Raw genomic sequence first — 14,383 nt, forward strand, 5'->3', positions numbered from 1 at the left:
AGGAGATTAACTAGTTTGTACTTTTTTCCAGATTCAATATATATCACACAGCTGAAGGAATTGTTATTTTTCTTTTTTGTCACTTCTTGTTGCCAATCAACATGCCATAACTAGCCTTACAGATGAATAAGATGAATGAGAGTGCATTGTCTGTCACATATACATCTTTTTCAGACTTTTTATATCTCTCACTGTCAGAAAGTTACAACAATGAGAAATTCGTCCTTTGAAAGTAATTTGCATTATTCTTTCTGATTCTTACCAAACCAAAGCCGCTACCTCCTTTTAATTTGTCAAATTAAAGTAATAGAGATTGTATTACCATAAAGTTTGCAATCACATGTAGAGGAAGAGTTTTAGCTTTAACTAGTTTTTATTAGACCTTTTAAAAGTGTCTACCTTTGAGGCAGGGAGTTGGTCAGGGGCTTGTTCTTTTATGATCCACACTTAGCATTTGAGAACCTTTCAGTTTTTAAGATACTCAATACAATAGTATACTTTCAGATATTTCCATTTTGCTGCTGTGGTGATTTTGCTTATCTGAGAAAATATCTCTGAATTTGAATTCATTTGTGTCCTAAATCAATACTGAAGTACTGGTTAACCCTTGAAATAAGGTAGTGAGATACTTACCTTCTTGATAAAAAATCAAGATTTGATTTAATTGGTAAAGGCTTCAGTATTTTTCTTTTTAATGAAGATTGATAATAGAAGTCGTGAATGTGTCAACGTAATGTTTCAAACTTCAGTGTCTTATGTAACTGTGTTGATTTTGTCCCTTTTTCTTGTCCAAGTATTTTCAATATAAAGTATGAAATCAAATGCTTTCAATATGATAGATTAATACAAACTCAGATCTTCTGAATTTGAGTTTAAATGCATTGTTCTAGTTTGCCAATGGTAAATCTGATACTTTGGCTTTATTCTGTCTTGATGGATGCTGGTTTTGGAGAAACTTGGAAGTCCTACTTTTTAAAAAAATTATTTTTGTTTCTTTCACTTAGTCTGATTTTCATGTAGCGTTTCTTAGCATGAACGTATGAGTGGGATTATAATCTATCATATCTGAGAGCAGAACACTGGAAAATAGTTCTCCAGAGCACATTTAATAATTGTAAGTGTAACATGGTGGTTAGTTTATTCTCTTGATTGCATCTAACATTATTAATCGAAGTAACAGAATATTTTCTTTTTTGGACAAGAAAACCTTATGACAAATGCTGTGAGATTATAAAATGATTAAAGGGATCTTCTAAAGTTTGGAAATGTAGGTGATATGAAACAGTAGGTCTACCTAAAAAGTACTAAGACATAGTATAATTTCACAGAATTATTTGAGGTTAGTACAAGCAATGAATGCTTGGTTAGAGTAGCTGCTTGTCCTCCTTAGCCTCAACAGAGAAAACAGTAACAAATATATGTGTTATTTAAAATTTATTCTTTAATCTGAGAAGGAAATAGAACCAATAGCCTATTTTTACATTGATCCTTCTCAAAATCAGGAGAGCTATAAACAGAAGATGAAATTACACAGTATGCCTAAAATTTGCCATTTGCATATAAAGTTCTCCTCTCAAAGATTTTTTAGTAATAGAACAAAAAGTGTCCCAAGCAAACTAAGTTATCTCCCTTACTTTAGTTTAAGATTTTGCAGATATCATTATTTGGGAGGTGTGTTGGTGATTCTAGCTGTTAAAGTAGGAAACTATTTCCTCATATTACATTTCGTAAATCTTATTGTTACACCCTAGCAAACGAGCCTTCAGTTTTATTTTTGCTTTCATGTCTATCCTGCAGCCAGGAAGATAGCAGATGGATAACCAAAATTCTGAATGTTTTCCACTGTCTTTGCTCTTACAAAATATTTTGTTTGAAGTTAATGTTCTGAAAGCTTTTGCATTCGGATTTAAGTGCTTTAGAATTAATTCATAGAAGACTGTGTGTAATAAAAAACTGGTGTAACCTTTAAAAATGGCAAGAATATTTGTCGTACTAGATTTGAAATCTCTGTAATTGCAGCATTTCTGTCAGATGTGTAACATGTAGGGTTCTTAGTTAATGCCCTGATGGTATGCTTTGCACATGTACATTGTGTAACAAGATAAATGTTTTTTAATTAAATCATCACATTATGCAGTGTTTCTGTATCCATGTTAGAATTGGCTAATTATATGTGTATGTATAAAGAGAAATGGCTATGAATGAAGCAGTAGCTTAACATGTTATTTTTTGGTTTTTCTTTTTTTTTCACTAAATATTTTAGTATAATGGGTTTGTGTCATGATTTTTTTTCTGACACAAACTAAAATTGAAAAAATGGAAAGCCATTTCCTATATACTCTGTCGGTAACAATGAAGGGATCTCAGGGAAATCCTCCAAGCCTAATAAGTGACAGGGTACCCAGTCTGCAGGCAGAGAGGAGAAGGGCATGGTTGGGATGGAGCAAGTGGAGGAGAAGCCCAGGTGTTCCTGCTGCTGCAGCAATTTTTCTTGAAGAATTTGCCCATTTGCCCCGCTTAGGACAACACCTTTTCTATTAGCTGCTGATTAGTGAGTGCTTATTACTTGGCATCAAATAGGTTATCGTCAGTGGGGCGATGACTGGGGGACAGCTTGTTTTGGTAATGAGTATCCACAACTTGATCTGCAGGCTGCCACCTTTTGAGGTGCATGACAGGGGTACATGGTGTTATCTTGGCAGCCCTGCTTTAAATCAGTTTGATTTAGAACAGTTAATTATTTTTCTTAGTTTAATGAAGCAACAGAATCTTGAAAAGTCAAACATTTGTAAAAAGGAATCTGAATTAAGAGTATTAAAGTACAGAAAGTCTAATTTTTTGTAAGAGTAATGAAATGTAAAGCCTTAACTCTCTGTATGTTGTTTTGCAATTAGAAAACAAAAGAATAAGGGCAAACTGCGCTTCATGTATTTTTAATAAAAAAGTTACAGTTTTCATTTCAGTGCATGGTTTGTTCTGAGTAAAAACAGTCCCTTCTCTGAAAAGGTTTCCTGTAGTTCAAACAGAGAATGATATGAAACTTATTTGATTGACTTACAAATCCTTGTTCTTTGGTTGACTTATAAATCCATCTGAATAGAGGGATATAGATTTAGATTAGATATTAGGAAAAAATTTTTTACACTGAGGGTGGTGTTACACTGGAACAGGTTGCCCAGAGAGGTGGTGGATGCCCCATCCCTGGAAAAGTTCAAGGCCAGGTTGGATGAGGCTCTGAGCAACCTGATCTAGTGGGGGATGTCCCTGCTCCTTGCAGGAGGGTTGGACTAGGTGACCTTTGAAGGTCCTTTCCAACTCTAACCATTCTATGATTCTATGATTCTACGACTTCTTTTAAGTTGCTTGATGTTTAAGGTCAATGCATTTGACAGCTGTCTTGTTTGCTGTGTATCCTGTGTGATTTTCGTATCCTGAATATTTATTAATGCCTTTTAGAATTTATTGCATTATTTATTTTATAAACTACTATTTTATAAAGTTGCAATGAATTTATATGCCCAAATGTTGCCTTGCCCCATCAGGATGTGTTAACAGAGAACCCCCAGGTTTCATGACTGTGTGCTGTCAGTGCAAATTTTAAATGGGGTGTTCTGGTGTGCCAGGAGCTGCCATGGGAGCATTGGGTTGTACGGAGCAGTAACAGCTGCGTAATGTTTTTTAATATTTATATATTTAGCAGTTTTCACTGTGTTTAATTAGATAAAAGTATTGTTAAAAGTTAATTTTCATTGCTAAATTGGAAATAGTTTACTGTTGTTAAGAACGGGCAGTCTAAGCAGGGGAGACAAATGGATGCAGTTAGTTCAGATAAAGAATTTATTAGGAACAGAATTAGGTTTTGTCCAGACAAAAAGTGTCTGCAGCACAGTTCTCATTTGCTTTGTCACAGAAAAGAAAACATACAAATATTGTGTTTATTTATATGGTGTACATCTAGATCTTACAGCTTTTTATAAAACCTCATTCACATAACCCTGCGTAGGAAGCCTGCTAAGCAACTGTGTATGTGCACCCCGTTTACCACATACTGCTTGGCACACGTCCTGACCCATGGCTGATCACGGTGCTGTGGGACCTCGACCGGTCCCAGGCGCTGGAATGCGACTCTCAGTGGTGTTCAATTTCTAAATTGTCAGCGTGCTCCCTGGCACGTTCTTGGCCCACGCAGCCTCACGCCCTGCCGAACATTTCCTGGTTGCATTCCATGAATTAGCACAGAGCAGATAACACAGGGCCAGGAAAATAATCCTGAGAGTATTCAGTTTCCTAGGCATCTTCAACATGTTGTTTTGTTTGTGTTATTCAGGGGAGATGGAATGCTTCAAAGTGATAGCCTTAGCTTCTGTGGAAGTTTGTGTGGCTGAAGTGTATTTTTACAATTTAAATCATTAAGCTGTGGAGGGTTGCAAGGAGGTGGAAAATGGTAACCATTAGTATTTAGGATGTTTTCGTGAATTGACGGAAAGACAAATTTTAGGACTTTATGTAGAAGGTAAATTTCATTTTCGTTGTAATGACTCTTCATTTTTTACATATGTATATATATGTGGCTGTGTTTGAGAGCTAAGAGATAACGCTGTTAGCAAAGTGTTTTGGGAGGTCAGGCAGAATTCTCTGAAGGAAGATGCTTAGGTAGAGGAGCCCCAGCTAAGAGAATTCAATACAAGAAAGCAGCAGTAGCATACTCTTCCCTAAAAGTATTATTGTGTTGTTTATGTGTAATTTTATGGAGTAAATCTCTGCTCTGCTCTTGTGAAACCCCACTTGGAGTACTGCGTCCAGTTGTGAAGGCCCCAACATAAGAAGGATGTGGGCCTGTTGGAGTGAGTGCAGAGGAGGGCCACGAAGATGATAAGAGGGCTGGAGCCCCTCTCCTATGAGGACAGGCTGAGAGAGCTGGGGGTGTTCAGCCTGGAGAAGAGAAGGCTCCAGGGAGACCTTATAGCCGCCTTCCAGTACCTAAAGGGGGCTGACAGGAAAGACAAGGAGAAACTCTTTAGCAGGGCCTGTTACAATAGGACGAGGGGTAATGGTTTTAAAATAGAGGGAGGTAGATTCCGACTGTGCATAACGAAAAAATTTTTGACAATGAGAGTGGTGAAACACTGGAACAGGTTGCCCAGGGAGGTGGTGGATGCCCCATCCCTGGAAACATTCAAGGCCAGGTTGGATGAGGCTCTGAGCAACCTGATGTAGTTGGAGTTGTCCCTGCTCCTTGCAGGGGGGTTGGACTATATGACCTTTAAAGGTCCCTTCCAACCCAAAATCTTCTATGATTCTATGACATTTAGGTTTGGATTATTACACAAAAGTTATTATAGTACCCTAAAATCCCATGCCATCATCATAGTTGTTTGCATAATTTTTATTGGTTTTCCTTTATTATTTAGAGATTAAGGAAGGGAAAAATAACAGCAAGGAACGGGTGTAGACTCCCTCAGTCTGCTGTTTCAGCCTCTTGGTGCTCTCTGGCCAGTTGGTGGAAGTCAGGCTCGCTGGGCCCCGAAGCCTAGCATACAGCCAGGATGCAGTCACTTTTTAAGAGCAAAGTGGCGAACAACCAAAAACGTGAAAGAGAAATTAATGGGCAGAGAACAGGATTTTGTGAGTAAAAAGTCATGTGGCAGCATGGTTGGGCAGGAACTAGTCTGAAAAAAAAGGGGACAAGAACCCTCATCATGCTGATTAACAACAGGTTATTTCAGCAACACAAAATGTCTTTGAAGATCTGGTTCATAATGGCCTGCTTGAGCTACCCTTGCTCATTTTTCAGTCTAATACAGTCCTCATTCCTGCCATTCACTCTCCTGGGGGATGTTTCCCTGCGCTCTGCTTGCTGTTACGGTTTTGCTCTGAGCTCTTTTCCTGTGCCCTGAAATGCAGTTGGTTTCCATAAACTGGACATAGGGTCTGTACCAGTGGAGGATGACTTGTCAAGCCTGAGAAATGGTCCTGTTTACTATGAAATGTTTTTTTTTTTTTTTTTTTCTACAATGGTATGGCAGTGGTGACTGAGGCTTATAAATTATTTTTTTTTTCATCATCTACTGAAACCTTAATTGGCTTTGAAAGAATTAGTGGCTGTCTGATTCTTCCCTGTCTCATTACTGTTCAGTTTTTTCCACTTCTCAGGGATTTAAAACTTAAGGCTTTTTTCTAATCTTAAACATCTTCCAGAATAATTGCAACCACTCCAGATTTGCCAGCATCTGCAAACTTCATAAGCTTATTATTTCTTCTACCAACCTTATCTTAAAATATTTAATACCTTATGGCACATTTCTGTGCAGTTCTACTTGATACAACCTTTCAGCTCAGTAATTAGTCTTTGCTTATCCTCTTTTTCCCTACCAGTTGAACACTTGGTTTGCAGAGATTTCCTCTGAACTATATTTCTCTGGTTTGTTTATGTGAATAACCTGTATCAAACTCCTTAAACTAATATATGTAATGTAATCTCTTGGTTTATTATCCTGTTATAGAAGGAAATTAAGACAGTTTGACAGAATTTCTTCCTGAGACATCTACAGTGGTTATAACTTAAATTTTATCTTCTGTGTACAAGAAATACCTTATGAAGTATAATTATTAATTTAGAGAACAAAAGAGACCGTGTGTTCTTTATTTTGAGCAGCATCTGTGATCTACCTTACTCTTTATTTGGGGGGATTTTGTGCCAAAAATTAATGAAAAAACTTAGGGTTAACACTTAACTTAGTGTTGCTTCTTTTGAAGAAAGAGTTCTCCTTTGAAGGAATGTACCAACATCGTAATCCTACATTCTAGTAAGATTAACATTGTTTTTTTTTCCTCCAATTTTAATGTAATTGTAGTACTAACTTTAAACAAAACATATAATTAATCTTTATAAAAATATATTGTTGTCATTATAGCTTTCTATGAAACATTTTACTTACAGATACCAAATGCATTGGACTCTACAGAAAATTTAGGTGCTGTATTTTATTACAGCTCATTTTTAATACCTTTATGCAGAATTAAAACGGGTAGGGTTTCAAACATGATGTATTATTTAGTCTTAACAACTTCATTTGAGAAGGGTAATAGTGTCAGAAGTTGGGATAAAATATCACTATTTGCAGCAACAGCAAAAAAAAATTTTGATTGGTGTTGCTAATCACTAGTTATCCTAGTGAGTTACTGCAGAATGGATTTGACACATCAAATTGGTGCTCATTTTGATGCTGATTCAGAGGACCAGCTCCTTCATTGCATTCATGAAAGTTACATACTTATTTATCAGCTTTGCTTCGCTGTAGAGAATAGGCTTGCTTTTCATATGGACGAATGTATATTCTTTTACATCTAGAAAGACGTTCTGCATTCTGTCTATGCCTACTTTGAGTAAAGATTTATTTTTAATTGTGGAACTTTAAAAACAAATACATTTGAGAAGTCTTGTGTTGTTTAGTAGCTAAATATTGGTAGTTGTAATGATACTTCGAGGCTTTTGAAAAAATACTCCCTTTTCAATATTCCATTCATGAATATTGGATTTTTACACTTTTGATTATTTTAATAAAAATTAAAATGCTTCCTTGAAACATGATAAACTTTCAGATAATCTAGAAAAAGCTGTCAGTAAAGTGGAATGTCATGTCTGGTGATGCTTACAGAGGGATCTGTTGTATCTTCTCTCAGTGCAGGCTATGACGTTCAATGCTTGTTTAGAAAATCTTGGCACCTGAGATTATATGAGTCGTAGGCAGCATCTCTTTCTTATCAGGGACATGTGTGTTTCATGTATGATAAGTGAGTATTTCTTTTGTGGGTGGTGAACAAAACATAGCACTGTTTAGCTTTAACTAGAGAAGGTGCTTTTGTAAAGAACAAATTCAAGCTAGGACAATTTGTGCTTTTAAATCTGGAAATCTTTGGTTCAGCTGGGACTTGAGTAAGGGGGCTGGCCTGCATGTCTACAGGCAGTTTAACTACACATCTAAATAAGGGATAGCAGTTTGCATCCCTCATTTATTCCAGTCACTGATCAAATATTTTGGTGGAGTGTAATGCAAACAGAACCACATGGTTAATCCTTTCCTTACAATGAACAGTAGGCCACATCCTAAACCACTTATGTAGAAAAAGTCCTTCTGAGGCTTTTATTCCAGAGCTGAATAAGCCCTGATGGGCTGATTCATGAAGAATGATGCTTAAGCATGCTCTTTGCAAAAGACTTCAGGCAATTGTACCCCCAATTACATATGACCTCGGCCAGTGGGGTTATATGGGATTAGTATGCAGCTGACTGTCTGCTTTTCGATATTTCCGTTGACTAAATGCCAAATTCCAGAGAGACTTCTTGATAGCATATTACCTGTTAAAACACAGTACTTATTTATGTTTTAATTAGACTTGGTTTTGGTGCAAAGATTGAAGTTATGACAGGTTTGTGTCCTGCTTTTTGAAAGCAGTTGATAAGTGTGTGTTCTAGGAAGTGCAGTGAGCGTGCTCACAATCTGTCAGATGTTACTGACTTTCTGTTTGCCTCCCTTCTGTGCACTTGCCGGAGACTGTAAGGTCCTGGTATCCATGGCCTGCTGCTGGGGAAGAGGACAGACCTGCTACCCTCCTTACTTTCCCCTCGTCCTGCTCTTTCCTCGCATTCCCTATCTCCCCTCTATGGCCTCCCACGGAAGCCAGTTCAGTTTGCTGATCAGGCAGAAAATTATTTCCTGGTTTTTTTTTTTTTTTTCATGGATTTGTTGCTGGTCCTGACGAATTGGTTAAATCAGTTTCTGAGCCGCTGGGAACATGACAGCCAGTGCAAACGAGCAGCAAGACCGTGCGGTTCAGAGCCAGGGAAGGATGGGAGGTGGGCAGAGGTGGAAAATGCTGCTGCCTTCTTTCAGCAGGAGAGAGATGTGGGGCTGGCATAGCCATGGCTTCATATGGCCTTTCCCCACGTCCCCGCACTGTTGCCACCGTGCACCCTGCCCCTGCTCGTTCTGCAGCGCCTCGCGTGAGAAATTGGTTTCCTTCATCTTGGAGATGTTCTCATTGAGCTATAGATCTACCTCAGGAAACTGAAGATGGTACAAACATAGAAAAAACATAAAAGATGGTAGAATTAAATAAGAAAATAAATAGCTGGATTTACAGGTTTTAAAAGCAGGAAAACAGAAGGCACTTAAGCCTCCTTACCCAAAACAAAAGAATGGAGTAGCTTGAAAGTCTTGAAAGCGGTCTCTTTCTTTCTGAGCTTTTTTTTCTGATTCCAATTGTTCTGTATCTGTTTAATTACGAGCATTTTTAGTTTCTCTATTATTTGCAAGCAGCTTTTAAAATACAGAGGCAGGTCAATTTAGTGAAATACAATTCAACATCCCATTGCAAGTTGCTTCACTGTGGAAGAGAACATCCTTCATGACCAGAGGTTCAACCTAGATACAGCTTTCAGCATTGACTGGTGGGGCTGGATTTGGTCAATCCTCTGCTTAAATTTATCAAACAGTGTTTGGATTTGTTTTGCCTTCTCCTTTAGTGAAAAGCTATAGTTTATGGGTGGAGACTGGTCATGATGGTCAGAAAAGACTCATACTTAGTTCAGGTTTTCATATTAAAAAATATGCAGATTTTAAAATAACATTTCTTTTTCTTTATTCTACAGAGACTTAAGATTTAATAGGATTAAAGAAATCCAGCCCGGAGAGTTTAGACGGCTTAAAAACCTGAACACACTGTAAGTTCTTTTTCAGCCCTAAGGCCCTTTCCTCTTTTGATTTAATATGATTAAGTTGATAATGTGCCAAATTTGCTCACTTTTTACAGGTAAGTAGTCTCACAAATTTCAGCTGTAGTGTTTACACAGGTGAGAACGTGACATTTAGGCCCAGAGTTCTTGAAAGCAAACCCAGGTATATGTCTATTAAAATAAAAAAGGAAATTATTTACATCCTAATGTTTTATTAACATTCTTTAATTGGAAATATGAAAAATACAGGCCTTTACTATGTATTTTTTTCCAAATTGTGCTAAATTACTTTAGTGGAGTATCGCATAATAAATCATAGAGATACAACAAAGCTATTCAAAGGCTCAGATGTGCAAATGTGTTGCAGTTACAAAATATTTGACAAACTCTAATGTTTTGAACTTTCATATTCTAATGTGCTCACCAGGACTGCAAGAAGTTGGAAGGTTTTCTTCCTACTGAGCTTCCTTGTGTCTCTTACCATCTCTTACATCTCTCTTGGATGTGTCTCTTACCACATACATTTGTGAAGAGAATTCCATATTTTCTATAAGACTTTTTACAAAGCCATGATGCCAATAGTATGCGTATTGTAGTTTTAACTTAGTATCTCCTTTGTCATTCCTTTAAACATCACTTTTGAACAGATGAATGCATTTTTATCTTCTCTGCTATGTTAGCAGACATGAGGAGGAATTATGATGGACAATTGGTCTTACTTTTAAATGTATGTAATTTATGATTGTGAATTTGACTGTTTTCTAGAACACAAGTAGTGCATGAACTGAAATAGAATACAGTAATATCAGTGAGCTTTGGACTGTTACTATCTATTTATCCTGCAAGCACATAACAAAAAAATATATTGAGACATCTTGTACTGTATATTCACACCTGAAGAAACAATAGAACTTTCCCCCAAAAGTATATTGTCCAAATCTGTGCTACCAAGACGTTTTTACTAGCTGTTCCTACTCCCAGTCACCTTTGATCATACCTCTGTCTTCAGTTGATCCTTGGTTTTGAATTACAGTTTCTGTCAGATATCCAGCCTCAAATTTTAACTATTCAGGTCACTGATCTGAGATCCACAAGTCCCAAATAAAGACAAGTTTCATGAAGTCTGGATTCCCTTCTCTTCATAAAATTAGTGCATAAGAGATGAGTGCAAATCTGTGAATATAGACAGTTGTGTTCCTGGGTGATGTAAAGGGCGCAGTACACAGAATATCACTAAGAAACATCTAGGAGAAGTCACTTCAATGCACCTGTTAACGAAAAATATTTGTTAATGTTGATTTTATCAATGTCAACTGTCTGTGTAGACTTGGGACCAGGATTTTTTTTTTTTTTTGCTTCATCTTAATCTCTCAAAAAGCCACATAATTTCAGGTTTTAGATTTTTTTCATTATTTCTGTCTATTTTTTTTTTTCCCCTTGCAAGACTGAACAGCTGTAAGTAAGTAACTTTTTTTTCTTATAACAGTAACAGTTACTGTTGGGGAAAAAGGTTTTTGTTGTTATTTTTTTAAGTTTTCCTTTTAACACTACACTTACACCTGCTGTTACACATTTTTTTTTTTCCTCCACTGTTCATGTATGTTAAAATAAACAACTGTTTATTTTTCTTTACAGGCTTCTAAACAACAATCAAATTAAAAGAATACCTAGTGGGGCATTTGAAGACCTTGAAAATCTCAAATATCTGTAAGTTAATTGAATGGGGTTTTTTTGCATCACTATGTAAATGAAATTCTTCAATGGGAAATGTTTTAATTTGAGATTGTGTTTTAATCTGACTCACTGTCTCAGAAGATAAACTGCTTTGAAAATCTGTGAAATGAATTTACGGGGTGGGGGCAACTATGAATCTTTGTTTCTGTAAATAGATGCTTTGGTATTTGCTAATATAAGACTGATATCTGAAGGCAGTACATTTTAAAGGACTTAATAATTGCAGTTTACTTCATGCAATTTAAAAGATAATTCAAAAATTTTAAAAGGGGTATGTTTAAAGGTTTAGGAGGTCACCTCTTTAAAGGTTCACTGAAACCTTCATAGAAGTACTTTTTAAGTTCGCGTTTTGAAAAGTGGTTTAAAAGCAGCTAGGACAAGATTTGTGTTTACAGAAGCCTGTAACTGACATAAGCTTTTTAACTATTCCTAAATTGTTCACTGGATGTGGTATAAATTTGTAAGGGAAAAATAAAGTGGAACATAAAATAGAAGAGCACCTGTATGGTTGGCTGTAAGGTCTGTGTCTTCAGGACAATTTGTATATTTTAAGAGTAACTCCTCCCATTTTTAGCAAACATACCAAGTATATTAATTATCTGAATAAACAAAAGGCATCAAAATTTGTTATTTTTATCTGAAAAAAATTACTTAAGTTGAATAGTAAGTTGTCATGGATTCTCAGCTAAGGTCTGGAGTCCGCCTTATCTAATGGCATATAGAAAAGTTTTGCTCCATTGTCTTGAAGAATTGATCGTTGCTTGAGTACTGTACAGAAAAAAGAATGGTTACCTTGAGATTTCATTGTTTTTGGAAACAATTCAGAAACTTAATTTTCCATCTCATTTTCAAGAATGCAGCCTGAATAGCTCTAAGGAGTTGGTAGAAGGAAGGAAAATAAAAATAACATAAATTTGTGCAGATGCATTACCCAGTTTTCCATGCTATGTTTGAGTACATTTCATGGTCTTGATTTTGTGTATTGTCTTTCAGTAATAAAATTGTTTAAACTACATACAACTGGAGGAAAAAGAATAGTGAACAGACTATCCCCAATGAATTAGTAAAGTCCACTGTGATTGTATTTGTTACAAGGTGTGTTTGTATGATGGATCTGCTACTGCAGTACGTAAGATCTACTAATTCAGGATGGATAACCTTCTTTCCCTAGTCACCAATTTTGCAGAAATACTACTTAGTTCTTATTAGTTCTTTTTTTTAACATGCTTGCCTTTGCCTAGCTGTAGTAAACCTGAGATAAAACTCAACTCTGCACTCTGTTCAGTTCAATAGAAGAGTGAAAAGAAATAACTGAACTACATACATAGTAATGTTTATATATATCTATATTGTTGAGAGGAAGATCTTTCCCTTTTCCTTTTGTTCCCTGAAAAAATTTGAATATAAAATTCAATGTGGTAGTTCATTCAACTGCAGAGAGCTCTTCTTGAAAGCCATCCCCCATTTTACTAAAATAAAGTGTTAAGATCTATTTGCCTATTTCAATGGCCGTGATATAAACATTAAGCCTAAAAATGTAGAGCCTTAAAGTTATAAAAATGCTGGTACTGGTCAGATGTCAATACGGAAGGCTCAAATGTGTCAAATACAGTTCAGCTGTGAAAATGTTAGCTGAGTAAGTATATGCTAAGTGTATTCTATGGAACAAAGGAAACAAAATGGACTATTTCTTCCAAATAGGATCAACTGAAATATAAATTAGGAGGATGGAAACCATATTATTCATTAAAAGTAAAAAAAAAATATTCAGAAATTTAATATTATGTGCCAAATCATCTGGAATATTTGAGACTTTGAATGGCCTGATCATGTGGATATTTGCAAACCTAACTTGTATTATCCCATTTCATAAAATGAGATCATTAGTCCATGGTGTTATTTGTGTTCTTATGAGAACTGAAGTACTAGATTGCAGATGGTTCTGAAAATGTATAATTTTGTGAGTAGTTTTAGAAAATCTGTCATTTCTCAGTGGCTTTAGCAAAATATCAGTATATGAAATATAAAACTATTAGTAAATGTCATTATGTAATAATGTATAAAAATACTTGTAAATATATAGTTATATATAAAATATGTAAGTATAAAACATAATACAGTATTAAAAAAAAAAAAGCCTGTGTCTGAGAGATAGATGTCGAGGCCTATTCCTGTATCTCTGCTGCAATTTTTGGTGTTTTAGCCAAAATTATTTCCAGGAAGTCTCAAAGAAGCCCTGGGATTTACAAACGCTTCTTTGTACTGCTTGTTTCTGAAATTGTGTGTAGAGTTTTGAGGTACATATGTTTTCAGAATTGTCTGTATGGAGAACAAATTTTGACAGAGTAATAATATTTTCTCAATTTTCTATGCATTAAAAATATTCCTCATTATAAATGTTCATCCTTACATTATAAAAAGGAAATTTTTGCACATATGATCTTTGAATCTTATTTTTCAGGTTTATTTGTTTTCTTATTCTTTATGTAATTGAAGTTTTTACAGTTCTTTAAACGGTTTTGTGTGATCTTGCTGTGCTGTTGATGGTAATAATTTGTCTTTGAATTAATATACTGAAAGTTGGAAAGAAATAGATGTCTTAATTATTGTTTTGCTATGAAACCAAGAGGATACTTTTTCTTTCTGCCTTTCTGTCTGTCTGTCTGTCTTATTTCATATACCTTATTGTTGGCAATATGGTTCTTCAATAAGGATCAAAAAGGCATTAGTAGCTTGGACCCCATCCATAACACAGTTTCTTTCTCCACTTCAGTGATTCTGTATAATTTTTTGGTGCTATGTTCCCCCTTCTGCAAAGGACAAAGTAAACAGTCCTGTCTAAAATAAACTTAAGACGTTATCTTCATATTAGCAAAATAATTGCTAGCTTGTTTGCAATTTGTTGCTCCTGAT

The 14,383-nt window shown here is 35.7% G+C and overlaps 1 protein-coding gene across 2 annotated transcripts in view; it reads left to right on the top strand.

Annotated features, from left to right (window-relative positions):
* Positions 1-14,383, top strand: part of PXDN (peroxidasin) — a 90,414-nt gene that overhangs the window by 20,690 nt on the left and 55,341 nt on the right. For both annotated transcript variants that reach the window (XM_086744056.1, XM_086744057.1), the window contains exons 2-3: positions 9,653-9,724; positions 11,372-11,443. In XM_086744056.1, the coding sequence (XP_086600182.1) occupies positions 9,653-9,724; positions 11,372-11,443 (144 nt within the window). The remainder of the gene's footprint in view (positions 1-9,652; positions 9,725-11,371; positions 11,444-14,383) is intronic.

This window comes from Chlamydotis macqueenii, chromosome 3, assembly GCF_036417535.1.
Source record: "Chlamydotis macqueenii isolate bChlMac1 chromosome 3, bChlMac1.mat, whole genome shotgun sequence".
NCBI classification, from domain to species: Eukaryota; Metazoa; Chordata; class Aves; order Otidiformes; family Otididae; genus Chlamydotis; species Chlamydotis macqueenii.